Here is a 15,581-nt window from a genome sequence, read left to right as displayed (position 1 = left end):
GAACAGAGCAAGTCTAAAATGCAATTAGTTGCAAAAATGAAACTGCAGTCTCCCTCAACTACTGTACAACAAATTTTTTATTCCTGGAATGCAACACAGAAACAATCAAGCTACCTTAGATATATTGAGCTTATAAATATTTCATCCTCCTGATTTACTTAACTTTGCCATCGAGAACATAGCCATGACCTTAGAGAACATTAAAAAAAAAATCCCACAAAAGTATACACTTCCCTCTTGGGCTAAATGACTTGGATTTTTTTTTGCTTTCTTAGAACTAAGAAATAAAGTCTGTTCTTAGGAACAGACTAAAGAGCACACAAAAACACTTCTAATTCATTCTCTTGTTTTTCAAGTACAGTAGAAGTCTCAAATCCCTTACTAGTATAATACAATAAACCTACAGAAGCAACGCTCTAACCAACCTGCAGGTAAGTCCCTGCATATTCCCCCAGAACAGAAAAAATATATGCACTTTAATACTGTCTGCCCTTTCTTATGTAGCTGCCAGGAGTCAAATACTTGACATCAGTTTGAATAAACAAATAAAATACAGGTGGCCTGCCATAGAAACAATTCTGGAAGAGGTTCCCATTCCTCAAGACGAGAAGCAGCACTATTTCCACAAATCATAACATAACACGTAAGGCCTGCAGAATGAAAGTCAGCCTGCTTGCATCCCTATCTCTAATCTGTCTGTCACAGGCAAAAGCTTACCTCACAAGAATTAGGTTTTCCCTTCCTCTACAGGGGTTAACCTTATTTATACTAATCCAGTGACTAAATAATATTCCTTCAACTCTTCAAAGCTTATATTATCCCTCTCACTAGTACCCAAAGCTGAAGACAGAAGTTGGGGAGGTTTTCTTTCAGATCACAAAAGGAGGCTGACACTAAAGGCTAATCACTATCCCTAAATCATTCCTAACAAGTTAGGTGTTTGGAGACAGCTTCAGAATTTAAATGCAAGTCAGCCACCTGTTCTGGTCCATTTACAAGACTACAGGAGACGTGACTCCTCTGAAACCCAGTTACAGTACAGAAAGACTGCAACTGCCAAGAAAACCCCTGATTTCTGCTGTACCTAGTTTAGAAATTACATACAGAAATTATATAAAATACATACATACAATCTGAAATTATATTTGAAGCACAAACACAATAAAAATAGAAGCTAAGACCTTTGAGTAAAAATATTCATGGTATTCTATTACTGCAGAAACTGATCGTTTTACTATGTTCTAACAGTGTTTTAACTGACATACAAAGCAACTGGTAAAAAAAATTAACTGTAATTGTAGTTTAGGTTGATGTCCACTCTCCAGACATTATTCTCCATGCAATTAATTTGTTGTTTCCAAAAAACAACATCCTTCATACTCTATTTCCATTATCAAATGTGGTTGAAATCAAACAAGTTACCCAGAAACTGACGGGGTGGATGGCAAATGGAAGACAACATAGATTTAAAGACAACTTAACCCCTTAGAAAAATCAGACTGAAAACAGTAATTGACATTTTACAACAAAGTTTTCAAGTTATTAAATACATTTAGTTAAAAGAGCTTAAAATACTATATTACTTAATATTTGGAACACTAAGGAGAAAATAACACAGATCATCTTTTCAAATTGTTACCTCAACAATATCTGAGTTGGTTCTGCTTTCATGGGGCTCGTTGTATTCTGTGTATTTAAGTAGAACTTTGTCCATATCAGTGCTCGCATACTGAAAGAGTTTGTTAGAGCTGTTAAAAATGATGAGTGCTATTTCACAGTCACAGAGTACACTCAACTCATATGCCTTCTTCATTAATCCGAACTTCCTCTTTGTAAAGGTGACCTAGAGAAGAAAGAATAATAATTATTTTTTTCCAGATAACAAAATTATAAAGGACTATAATCAAGTATATAACTACCAAGACGAGTCAAAGTTTGTAGGATCCTCTACCTTTATTTCCTTCTGTTTAACCAACATTAGCTCCAAGTATTAAAATATTTTCTTCTGTGATGATTAGAGGTAGTCTCTATCAGCTTTAGTTACTCACAACCTTAATTCTTTTAAGGTATTTTCAGTCACTTGGGACAGGATGGAACAATCATTGTCCTATTAGAACTGCTGGGGGAAAATAAGCCCATTACAGATGATCACAAAGAAGCATTTGCCAAACAGGGAAAATGGAGAGGTATTTCATTATAAAAATTGCCATCATTCACGGAAGAAAGTTTTAAAATTTAGTCCTTTCACGAGATTTCAGTTACTTAAGGATATGAGTGTCAACATATTTGACGTCAAGTCAAATCAATGAAACCTGCTTTATGGATTTCTGTAGTTTATAAGGCATTTTTGGAAGATGGATGGGAAAATGTTGTGTATAGACAACTTAACACATTTTTTTTTTCTAGAGATTATAATCTTATACATATTACTTCATTACTATCCATAACACAAAATGCATACCATCCTTCTCAGTACGTAACAAGTCTCACAAAGGGATGCAGACAGATATGCTAACAAATGTGTACAGCATGCAGACAACAACTCAATTATTAAAACAGTGTTCACATTCTTTGCACTTGCCCCATATACACTGGGAAAGGTACTGCAGACCTGAGGTTCCTCCGCAGCTATAAAACACAATCCAAGTCCATCAAAAAAAAAAATGTTTTACAAACGCTTTCTCTCCCCCCAAAGAACACTCTGTACATAGGATTTTGAAAACCTGGGCTGTTAACACCTAGCCACGGTACAAATGGGGGTAATAAACGCAGGACCTGGACAGATGAGAATATGGATCAGTTCTGTTTGTATCAGTACACTTTCAGGACGGATAGGAAGCGAGAGTGCCTTGTGTTCAACAGCAAGTCAGCTCATGTCTGCTTGGCAAAGTTCCAGGCCATTTCCCATCGCTTTCCTTCTATCCTCTACTTATGCTCCACTTACTATACCGTCAGTACTCTGCAGTATCCACTTTTTGTTCTTGTCTGGTAATACGGCATAATACTGAACAGATTACTTGACTGTCAGTTTCAAACTTCCCTGTTTCTATAATAAGCCCAATTCTCCCAGGGAACAATGAAGTTTAATGTTTGAAAGTATGCGATTATGATTCTGCACACTTTTAACCACGTAAAGACAGACATCATAACATATACAATGAAAACACATGTAAAACATGGTTTCCAGGACAAATAAATTCCTAGTGCGAGGAAGAGACCGAGTCTAAAAATAAGCCAAGTTACCATATGAGAAATGTGTGTGATCGTTGCCAAAGCAGTACTGTGGACTAGGACAAGCACAAAGAAAGAAAGAAGAATCATTTGTTTATACTCATTTAAAACCACAGATTTCATTTTTAAGAAGCCTTCTTGGTTATTTCAATTTACACTAAGAACAGCAAGGAGAATTCTCACTTGTCTTGTACCTTTCATATGAATAAAATTAAATACCTATTAAAATGATGATTTAACATTTATACTGGGCTTCCTCATAACATCCATATCATTCTAGAAAAATAATTTTCAACAGAGAAGGTTATTTTTGTTTGTTTGTCTTCCCTCAATTTCTATAGCATACATTTAGGAAAAAAAAATCATTTGAAATATGCTTACTATATGCAAGTAACTGGATGCCAATTAACTAAATCCTAAAAGCATACCTGGTACATACTGTACAGAGATTTTAAGTTTGTAACAAAACTTAGGGTTCCTTGGTTTGAGGGAAGGGCAAGCCATTACCTTAAGGGGTGCACTACTAAAGCACTAAAACCAGGCAGAAAAAACTCCCAGGGATTCTGTTGATCTAGTCTTGACCTCATTCTGAAGAAGCTAGTTTGAAATTTCAAAGTAAGTTTCAGGCAATGATCTAGTTCTTCCTACTTCTAAAAAATCAGTGCAAATTATGAAAAAGCAACCTTCTCTTATTTCAGCTCATCCACTGCCAATCAAATTAATCCAATCGCTGAACAATGCAAGACAGTAAGAGCCAAAAAAGGTTCCTTTAAACATCTCTGTAGTTCCATGGAAGGAAGTTGAACAGACTAGATTTTTTTCCCATGAATGCAGTCAGATATATTACAACCCCAGCTCCACCTAAGTTCCTGTGCAGTGTTTCTGACAAAGAAACTTCTTGAAGATCACTAATCACAGAGCCTTGCGTGAGACCTGAATAGTGTATTCAGATGAATATTTGCAGTAACATTTTTATTCAGTCTTTTGGAAAGAAGCTCTATTAATACACAAAACTCTTTCAGAAACAATTTTATGTCAGAGTGCTCTAACACAAATTCCAACTATGGCAAGCAGATCCTCTTTAGCTACTTATTGTTGAACAATTACAATACATTACTGAGACAAGATGCCAAAAATCCAGCAGGATGGACCTTAGTGCATCTTCTGTCGGTATTCTGTTTTCAGTTAACAATTCAGCATGTTGACCAAGTACAAATGTAAGCTTGACTGGGTTACATTTCTCACAAATGTAGGTGGAAATTTTGCTAACCACATATAATACAAACAAGCAGCTTTTTAAAGAAAAACGTTTTAAAACCGATCTTGTTTAAGTCTCCTAGCAGTTCTGCCACTTTACACATATTTTTTCAGAAAACTTGGGATTTATTTAGTCTGTCTTGGACGAGACACTAAGAATTACATTTTTTGATTCCTTTTTGGAGGAGGTTTTTGGTTTTTTACTTTTTTTTTTTTTTTTTAAGACAGTTGTTCTTCTTCTGACACTGCAATTACAAGACACTTTTAGAGACTATTACCTGAGTAGGTGCAGGTATAGACAGGTACATTTATGTTTATTTTTTGTCAGAAAAAAGGCACCATAAACAAGATGTGTATGTACTATATTACTTTGAGAAGTCAGCAAGTGAAAAGACCGAAAGCTTTGTTCCACTGAGGACCTGTATGATCCTGCAAAAGGCAACTTCACCTCTCTACTGATTCACTATTCTTCTCATCTCGTAAGGCTACTTGCTTTGTGCTTGTCCAGTGCTTAAAAGCCCCACTCCCACTGGAGTCCAGGCCTAACTTAGTGCACATAGCTTGTTACGAACTCAATTCTCACTTAAAAACTTACAAAGCACCCTATTAGTTTCTTTCCTTCTCTTGCGATTTAGTGTGCAAATCCATTCTGGACCACACTAAGAACACAAACCGTGCATCACTGCAAGCCAATGGCTTCCCCAGTACTCTTCTGTTTTGGTTAGCAAAAAAGGGCAGAGGAAGAAGACAGTAAAGGCAGCAAGACTGAGCTCCTTTGGTATCTAATTTACTGTACTTTATTCTCTTCAGCTTAATGAACATAAATGCCCTGCAGCTCATTCAAGCAGATAAGACTTCTTAATTAATAATACAATGACAGTCTCATGGCAATTGTAATCCCCCAGAGTAATGGTCTACATAAATTGTTTTGAGCTCACACACAATCCCATCAGAAATAGAATGCTTCTGATATACCATTAGCTTTTCTTCCCACAAGTTACACAAACTTGCTATACAAGCAAAGATCTATCACGTTCTATTTGCATTTCCAAACAAAAACCACACTAAACAGCAAGACATCACTCATATATTCATGCATGACCTACTAACCAACTACGCATGCTGTAGAAAAACTGACAGAACACAACTGAACCATGCTCTGTAGTTGGCAAAATAAACCCTATATATCCTCCTTATCTAGATCAACAAAAAAAATCTTAAAAGTAAATTAATACACCAGTGGTGTTAAAGGGCACCATCAACACCTCTACAACATTGACTCTACTGACAAAAGCTATGATATGGAGATCCTAAAAAAAGGAACAAAGCCACTGAAGTCAGGGTACAGTATAAGGATATTTCTTATTTCAAACCTAACAAAGTTGTCCAACTTCCTCCAACCAAGCTCAAGGGGAGTGGGAGGAGCAATCAATTTCTATCTCTTCAATTCGCCTGAAGTTCTAGAGCAAGATCTAAAAGAAGTTATAATTCATCTGCTTTTACTACTTGTACTTCAGACATTTATCTACATCAAACACGCAGTCACTGTGTGATTAAAGCTGTTCAAACACAATACCTGGCTTTCTCCCAAACTCCAATAATACTCTTCTTGCTATATATAGCCTTCTCAGAGTGTACACTGCTTTAAAGTGATACAGGGAGAAAAACAATCCCTATTTCGCAAAACAATGGGCTCTGAGCTAATGCAGCAGCAACAAGACACCCTCATGGAACTCCGTCACTACCCTCAACATCAGTCATTATCTTTTAAAGAGATAAACAACATCAAGTTGGTGCTCGACAGAAGTTAAAAAAAAAAACAACAAAGCAAATACTATGAAGGGAATAGAGAACAGCCATCGCTTCATTGCTATATGTTCATGTTTTGTAAGAACCTTGAATACCAAGTGCAGTTCTGGGTTGCTTTGCCTTCAAAAAAAGAACACAGCAGTACTCAAGAAGGTTCATGGACAAGAAGCAAGACTGATCGAGGTGTGGAATACTTGGAATAAATTCAGTACAAAAAACAAGCCTGGGTTCTTCAGCCTCAAAAAAAAGTTAGCTGGAGAGAAAATAAGACAATATGGGAGAAGTCCACAAAATAACAAGCAAGATGGACAGACTGGATAGGGACTGATTCCTGCCTCCTTCATAAAGAGATAAAAAAACTAGCAGAAGCATAACTAAATTACTTTTTTTCTTGCAACAACAGGTAACAAACCTATAGGAAGTCTGAGCCAAAAGATCTTATAAATGCTGCAATTTTATAAGGGCTCAAAGCATGACTGAACAAGTCCCCTGGGGAGGGGGGCAGGGGGGTGGAAATCCATTAATGGTTACTAAATATACGGAAACCACATCCAGCTCAGGAAATCACTGAGCTAAGAATAGTTAGAAGTTGGAAGAGGATTACAGAGCAGTGTAACATGTGCACCTCTATCCTACACTTCACTGGTTATTTGCTTCTGACCATCACAGTAGAAAAGATACTGGACTAGCTGTTTTTTAGTCTGATTCACGACGACTGTTCTTGAAGATCCTAAGTCATTCCTACGTTACTTTTCCTTAAAAATTGTAGCTTCCGAATACCCCACACTACACATTCCAGCATTAATTAAATTTTTGCCTAGTATATCACAAAGCAATTTGGAAAGTAACAGGAAACACTACTTTGGTGAGTAGACATCAACTTTTGGTGCTTTTAAAGTTGACAGGATGCATCTTTATTAGGGCAAGAGCAACCAAGTAACCAGCCTTCCCTAGGCCATTCTTAAAGCAATCCACTTTCAAGTACTCTTCTCTTTTGACAGACATTTTTTGAAGACAGTTGTAGTGAACAACTCTTGAAGGAATATAATTCAATGCTCTTAAATGGATGCATGTTAACAAAATCCATTACCATACTATACCCACTGAAGGGGAAGGTATTCACCACCACCTCTTCACTAGCACTGTAATATTCACTATAGACTACCACCACAGATCACTGTCCACAGATCTGTCAAACAGCTCTATCAAACATGCTGCAGAAAATACTTTTACTATATCCTTTCTGAATTTCTCATCCTGTCTCTTCATCACCATGTGGTCCTGGTAGCTATCAGATCAAATAAGGTGTCTGTTTCAACAGATCTTGCCTACAGTCCTCCAATCTACTGGAATGACAGAGTAAGGCACCATTTAAATAGGAACAGTTATAACAGTTATACAGTGATTTTGATTTAAAGCAGTAATTGATATTACTTATAACAACAATTTTCCCTACAAATGCAGTATAAACATAACAAGACATATTTCTTATTTGTGTTCTGGTAATGCCATCTGTAGACACAGATGAAGACAAAACTCAGCTTTAGAAGGGTGAGTTAAGAGAATGAAGGTACTTAAGTCTCCATTCACTTTTTGGATTTCTGATGATCATGTTCATGCAGACTTCTTGTTTCTCACCTGCCTGTTCCGTTCATCCATTATTCTCGTGATCTGTATTTTCTTTCTCCCCATTTTCAACCTCTTCTTTTCTTCACTTCACAATCCAGAAATATACTAACCCAGGAAATTTCACTCTTCGGTATTCTAACACATGATATGGTTTTCTTTTACTTTGTCTTCAGCTTGAGAAACGGTTCCTATTTCTTCTTATAAACCCCTAAAAATAAAATTGAAAAAAATTAATGATCCTCCTTCAGTAATTTTTAAGTAAAACACTTGCATAGTCACAAAACATATGCACACAAAATAATTTCAGTGATTAAATGAGTATTTTCATTACTAAGATATACTACACACTTTGTTCAAATTGAATTCCAGCTACTGTGTTTTTTTTTGTTTGTGCTGAATTACTTCAAAAACAGACAGTAATCTCATCCCCTTTCAACTGATGCTTAGAAACCAACAACTGTCAGAGGGGGCAGTGCTTACCTCTCTAAGCTTTAAGCATCACGTTATCTTAGGTTTCAAAAATTGACCAAGAAAGTTTTAGCGAACTCCATCCATTATTTTAGGAAGCCTTATGTTGTAGGGGACAAAAGAGGGAATACTTTTACTTAAAAGGATGAAGACCATAGAAAATATTCTCAACAGAGAGAATTTCGCATCTACCAAGATACCAAGGAATAATAAAGAAATTCACAGTTACTCTCTACAATAACCTCTAAATTTCACATTTGCCAATAAATCAATTACCAGTCCAGCATTTGCTTAAATTTGGTAAATTGTAAGATACGTGAAGCTGCATGCAAACTTGAAAAGCCCAAGTGCCTTCATAATGTGTTTATCTAGTAATTATGCAAACTAACTTGTCAGACTCTGAACATTAAAAATATTACATGCATTTTCTGTTTAAAAAAAAAAAAAAAGAACTACCACCACCACCAAAAACCTTTTAAGCCATATTTCAGACAGTGTTTGAATTGTAGGATAACATTAATTCAACAAAATAGGAGAAAATGTCTAAATAAATAGCCTCCGGAACACTGACTGTATACTAAAATTCATACTCAGACATGAAACATGTACAAGTTACTCTATTACCACCTATTATTCATTAAAACAAAAGGGGTAAAAACAGCCACAACATTAGTTTATAACCTCTCTCATTTGCCAACCCAGAATGTCACTGGAAATCAAGCACTGCGTATTTTAATATGGGTGTCACCCCGCCAGATCCTTGAGGCCATGTGTAGAAAGTGGTACAACCACCTCACCGTCAGACAGTTAATAGGCAGAGACAGCAAGAGGCGATTAGTCACAGGCTACACTTCACAATGCATTCAATTTACACTGAGCAAACAACCATGCCATTCTGATGCAGCTTGGGGAAAGAAAAAAAAGGGGGGGGGGGGGGGGGAAGAAGAGGTGGAGGAACATCACAAAATGAAGGGATGTCATTTTATATTTACCTGATATCAACAAAGGACTGCTTTGGTAAAAATATGAAACGCCCAACACTATTTAGAAATACTAGTCAATGGAATATAAGACCAAAGGAACACAGACTGTGTGATGTCCACTGGTCAAAAGTATATGAGCTAGATGTTATTTATACTTCAAAACACTTGAAAAGCATGCAGTGCTGCATTCCTTGTTTTTTCTTCAAGCAAAAAAAAAAAAAAAAAAAAAACCTTCCAAGGAGCTAGTAAAAAGTATTAATAGCTAGTTAAGGCCAGATGAGCCAGCCTCTACACAACCAAAAGCACACAGCAAGTATTTTACATGGAAAACAACAGCTGGCATATAAATTTCTACCTTTTTTTGGTGAAAAAACACCAAGAATATCCAGCAAACTATTAAGTTTCAATTCATGTAACATGCAGACTTCAGTCAGCTGCCTCATTCTCTTAAAAAAAAATCACCTCATGTTATGATCACGTTAAATTTAGTCATGCAAAAATCTGGTTGCATTCCTTGGACGTGGCTTATCAAAGGGTCTCTGTGGGCAGCTATTAAAAATTCTGTTTTCTTCTTCATGTGCAGCTTCATTTTCTAATTTACCATATATTATTGAAGTAGTTTTCTGAGTACAAAATTATCAGATTCCTGCCTCTGCTTTGTGCAACTGCTCACCATCATAAGCACTCTTACGAACAGCCACCACATGACAGACCAGAGATCCACCTGGTCCAGCATTTTATCTGTGGCTATTAGCAAAGAGCACTAGGATGAAAAAGGAGAGAGACAGAAATCACGTAAGCACGTATCACTTAGAAGCAATATTTATAACGCGTTTTCTCCAGATATTCAGTGATTTTTAAATAAAGAACTTCTGGAGTCATATATGAAATCTTAAATTCAAAGCTCTTCATCCAATTTTCTTCCACTTTTGAAACTGTGGAAACTTTTCGCATCCTGTAGTGAGGAGCTTCACAGCTTAGTTATGCATCAGAATAAAAGAGACGTCCTTTTATTTAAGCCTGATCCTGTTTGTTAAGAGTTGATACCAACAGATCTTGAATAACACAAGGCAATGAACCATCTGTTGTCTTCACCCATCATGTCAGTTCTCATTTTGATGCCTATCCTCTATCTGCCTTCGGTTACCTTTCTCCAAACTCAAGAAAACCACTCCAATCAATCACTTCTTGCTCGAAAGCCGCTCTCTGCCTAGCTATGCTGTCCGTCTCTCCTCCCTTTCCAGTTTCGCTCTGTTCTTTCTGCAACACAATGACCAGCAGCGTACACAGTACACACAGTAAGAGGTCTACAAAAATTTAAGATCATTTACCATAAATTTGTACAGAAGCATAAGAATATTTTAAGTTCTACTACACCGACATTAGACAGAGACCTACATAAATACGCCAGTTCTTGAACTTTTCCTGAGGAACTCTGGGAAGCAAAGCAGTGCTCCAGAACACAATTGGAAAACCCTGATGTGGGACCACTCACTCCCTTCCTACAGACCTGCCTCAACTACTCACATCTTCCACCTTCTGCAGCAGGTGTTCAAAACCAAGTCTCTGCAGTGAATAAAAGAACAGGCTCATGGGGAAAACAGGGTAGAGGAGAGAAATATGGTGTGAAATTATATGATCTGTACACTTCAAGAGACAAAATAGGAGACAAACCTTTTCTGTCAGCTAAAGGAAGAACCAATGGTAAGGAAATGTCGTTATCTGCTCCAGAAACTATCACAGGAAAAAAATGGGCAAACCGACAGCCATTTTCACAACCATTTTGTTATAATTCTGGGTGCTATTTCAGGTCCTCTAAAATCAGTATGCTCTATCAGGCACAAACACATCAATCCATTGCCCATTTACCGCCTCTGCTTCACCCTATTCACTAAGCACAAGGCTTCCTCTTGTTCCAGGTCCGCTACCTTCCTCAACCTCCTGCACCCTCTCGCTTGACCAGTTCCCCCACCCATTTGCACACCCATCCCGTCTCCACCAGCCTCTCCCTCCCTCCCCACCAGTCGCTGTGGACACCAGAAACGTGGCCTGGAAGAACATTTGCCAAAGGCAACCCAGCTCCCTTTCAGTCTGGTCAAACACTAGGCGATTTTCAAAGCTAAGGGTTGAAATAGAGGCTCGGCATGTACTTTGGGAAGAACCGATCTTGCTACTAACTGCAGAATCAGGGTAAATCATGCAGTAAAAAGCCATTTTTCGTGCACGTTCGGAAGATCCAAATGAAGTTACCACCAATGACAAATGCACTCCACACTTCCCAGGGGAGCAATGAGTTTTCCTTTTCCTAATCCTTGATCACGTCACAGTTGCAGTTTTATTTTCCTTCCTGCTCAGCAGCAGAACTCCTAAGAGATGGTGTCCGCTGTACGGTTACATCAAAAATGTACTTAGCAAAGTTCTCAGTTTGCTGTCATGGCTCTATTGCAAACGTACGTAGGTAAAATTCTTAAGTCACAACGCCTTCTCATGTAGATCATCACCAAACTTTTGCTCAAATAAAGGAAGTTAGTAAGCATATGAAGATGAATGCAAATTTATTTCCGAATGTAAACATGAAACTCACGTTAAATAACCTGGCCAAAGGTAAAGTTCTACTTCCCTAAGTGACAGAAACAACTGACAACCACCAAAGCTTTACATCTGCCTTCATGGGCACACAGAAGCAATTCTTTTTTTCTTTGGGGTGGTGGTGGTAACAATTTCAGGCATCTGTTAAACAAAAAAGCGGGACTAAGGGGAGAAAAAGAAGAGGAAAAAATTATGTGCTTCGTGATAAGCTTCAAACAGAAAATAACGTCAGCTCGCAATAATAGTCATAAAAATGGGGTTAGTAGCTGTCTAAGTAAAAGCCTCTATTATTCTATAAAAGTACTATTTACTCCAAATTTTCTGGATTGGATTGATTCTTTTTCCACACACTAACTACTGAAAGACATCAGAAACATATGCAGAGATATACCATACACCTTCATAACTGCACATTTTGAGCAACTCAGATCAGTTCGTTTATTCTCAAGATCGCTTACAGTTTCACAAATAGCGGAAGATATACAACTTTAAAGCAAGGAAATGGTATTTGACCTACTTTAAAAGATCCTTTCAAGGGTTCAGTGGAAACAAATTATATCGGTCTTGAAGCCTTCTGGCAACACAGGTTAGGAAAAAACTGTGTCAGAATTATAATCCTTCCATTTATTTTCCCTGTATTTCCCTCTGCTTCTCTTTGGTTTGTTGGAACTTCCATTTCCCAATCATGGTTACAGGTTGCGTTTGACAGTAACCACATCAGCACAGCTTGTTCGCTGCAATGCATGCAAAGAAATGCGTGTCATCGTGTCAGATCATCTGCATGTTAACTCTCAAAAACCAGAGCTGCGTGGATCTGTATAGATGCATCTTACAGCGATGAGCCTTGCCTGGGGCTTACTGAATAGCAGAATAATTCTGGCCGGATCACAGTTAACAGGTGTTTCTAGTCTCAGAAGAGCCAGGGCCAGATACGTTTACAGATTTGGCTCCTTTACCTCTAAGCAGGAGCTGATGGGCATAGACTGATAGACTGCACAACCAACCCAAGGCTGAACAGCCCCTTCACTCATAATTCAAAGTAATACTTCGCATGTGTGGCAACGGCGTGACCAGAATATAAATACTGAGATGGAGATGAGGCTCATCACCAGCTCCTGACTGGTTTACATGCGCAAAGCAGGTATCACAGCATATCTCGTTTTTCTGTAATACCTAGAAACATGTAAGTGTCCTCCTTCCCCACCCTATAGCTCCAGGTAGCAATAGCTAGAGAAAACGAAGATTCAGAGAATGCCTTCACCGAAAGAATTCATCAAAAGGTTAATGGGGTGTATGGAGTTGGGTCAAGCATCAGACCAACTTACAAAATACATTCACTTGGATTTGGATCTGCGCTGAAACGTGCTGAGAGCCAGGGGGTGTTACCACAGCACTCTAGACGCTCAGCCAGCCCTGCTCCAAAATTCACTGCTACCACTTGGAAGTCAGATTTTAAAATTAAGATTTCAACCACAGGGACTCCAGCTACCTACATTTTCATTTAATAAAGATGAAGCTCACATTCTCACTGGGGTTTTTGCAGAGGTGTGCAAAAACAGTGACCAAAATATTTCCTACAACCGTAGTTCTATAGCCTTGCATCATTCACTGTTATAAAGAATTTAAAATGTGTAGAACAATAGCATGGTCTACCCCTTTAAAACAAGACTATGTTGCCATTTGACCTCCTACTTCTTGCCATACTGCAATATTAGGAAAAAAAAATACTTTTTTCCATCCTCTGTTTTAGTCATTCTTCTACGTCCAAGTAGAGCCATATAGTCAATTGGACTGGCCTCAGAGGGTCTTCAGCTAGCAAGGGATACACAAGCATTGTTACAAAAACAATAATCCAAGCCTTAGCCAAAATAACTTGTTTTTTTTTAAGAGGGACAACGTAAAAAAAACAGGAAGCTATAAACAATTCTTTACTGATATTCTTTTCATGCATGATAAAACGCTCGTTTCTTTCAGCTGGGAAGAACACCACACAAGTATCCATGTCTTTCACACCAGACCATTTAAGCAAACTTCTAAGAGTGGATTTGTGGAGCTCTGCAACTAAACGCGCTCCTCAATTTCAACATTAAAAACAACAAATCTATTTTGAGCTTCTAATTTGTAAGTTACATAGCTTTTCAAATTAGGTTCTCAAGGCTTATTAGAAGACCTCAGACTACTTTAAAAAAGTCTTACTGAAGAAGGGCAATTCCTGATGATGATTGATGGTCTTAACACAGCCTTTCCTGCCTTTCGTTTACATGCAGTTACGTCCTGCCTAAAATGAAGTCAAATAACATCGTCTTGTGAACAGAACTACAGCAATCTAAACTGCATGAAAAACCAACTGAGATTCAGATGGCTGCTTTTAAAGCATGTTTTATTACTCCTAGAACACACATTATTAAGGAGAGTTTCTTGAGCTGAGGAAGCAAACAGATTTCAGGAACTACCAGCATCACCTATGACAAGATGTGCACTCCTAGATAACGAGAAACGTGGCATGGTCCTGAATCAAGGACAGCCAGGAATTCTGTTATTACTAGTTATTACTAGTTACTCAGAAGTAAATGTATTCACTTTTCAATTAAACTCAACACCCAAATATTTTTCATGTTACGTTATCATTATAAACTCTTGGCTTACTACTTCAGTCCATAAAATACATATCAGTCTATTCTCAGCATTTAAACTCTCCAGATAGCTTGGTAATGGCTGTTTTCTATCTGTAAAAACAGACATCTTCACCATGGATTTTAAGTGGCATTAAAATCTATTTTCTTGTTCCCATTTCTTTAAAGCTGTCCTATTGATTTGGTGACAATCACCTGAAAACAGATCTTCACGAACACAGGTAATTAACTAAAGAACACCCGGTCACCAACAGTGTGGACAATCAGAGTTTTTCTTCATCTTACAGTAAGAGAGAATAAAATACACAGAGTGTTCAGTCTCCAATGACTATTTGCTAACTAGCATGCAGCCTTCTTCTGGTTTTAAAGCATCTTAACACTTTTTTCAACAATTTTTCTTCAGGCTCATTGGCGCATCCTTAGGAAACAGTTAAAATACACTATATACCACTAAGTTAAATCATGGCTTTAAGAAAGGAAAAAAAAAAAAAAGCATTACCATTGGAAATTACCTTTCCAGAAGTCTTCCTATTTCATCAGTTACCTCAGTGAGACTCGCGCTTTAATTACTATGGTCTTGGCTTATTACTTTTTCCATCTCAACTAAAGCTTATAGATTAAAAGAATACAGATAATCTTATACGGGGTGAAAAAAACCAAGCACATATTTTGCAAAGGTACCATAGCTCACTAAGTTCTCGACAATACTTCTGTTCCACAGAAGTATTGGAATCACAGAACATCCTGAGTTGGAAGGGACTGACAAGGAACATTGAGTCCAACTCAACATCTTGACATAAGACATAAAGCTTCTAGAAACTGAGAGGTAGAAAGATTATTCAGAACACAGCACATACTGCAGGGCAATGTTATGAGATTTACTACTCTTATCCTTCAAATACTCTTTAAAATTGTATTCAAATTGTGCAGGCTGCACTTCAGTTCCTTTGTGCAAATGCCAAATAAGCAATTCTCCACTTAA

General features: G+C 37.6%; 1 protein-coding gene across 9 annotated transcripts in view; it reads right to left on the bottom strand.

Annotated features, from left to right (window-relative positions):
* Nucleotides 1-15,581, bottom strand: part of MEF2A (myocyte enhancer factor 2A) — an 87,994-nt gene that overhangs the window by 45,863 nt on the left and 26,550 nt on the right. For 8 of the 9 annotated variants that reach the window (XM_080607252.1, XM_080607253.1, XM_080607254.1 and 5 more), the window contains 2 exons: nucleotides 7,936-8,134; nucleotides 1,640-1,843 (listed from right to left, as the gene is read on the bottom strand). In XM_080607252.1, coding sequence (XP_080463378.1) covers nucleotides 1,640-1,843; nucleotides 7,936-7,989 — 258 coding nt within the window. In that variant the 5' untranslated portion in view covers nucleotides 7,990-8,134. Of the gene's footprint in view, nucleotides 1-1,639; nucleotides 1,844-7,935; nucleotides 8,135-8,406; nucleotides 9,265-15,581 lie in introns of those variants that run through there. The other variant, XM_080607249.1, reaches the window with a different exon arrangement.

The sequence above is a fragment of the Anser brachyrhynchus genome (genome assembly GCF_964034855.1).
Source record: "Anser brachyrhynchus genome assembly, chromosome: 11".
Lineage (NCBI taxonomy): Eukaryota > Metazoa > Chordata > Aves > Anseriformes > Anatidae > Anser > Anser brachyrhynchus.
This window is presented reverse-complemented; position numbering and strand designations above follow the sequence as displayed.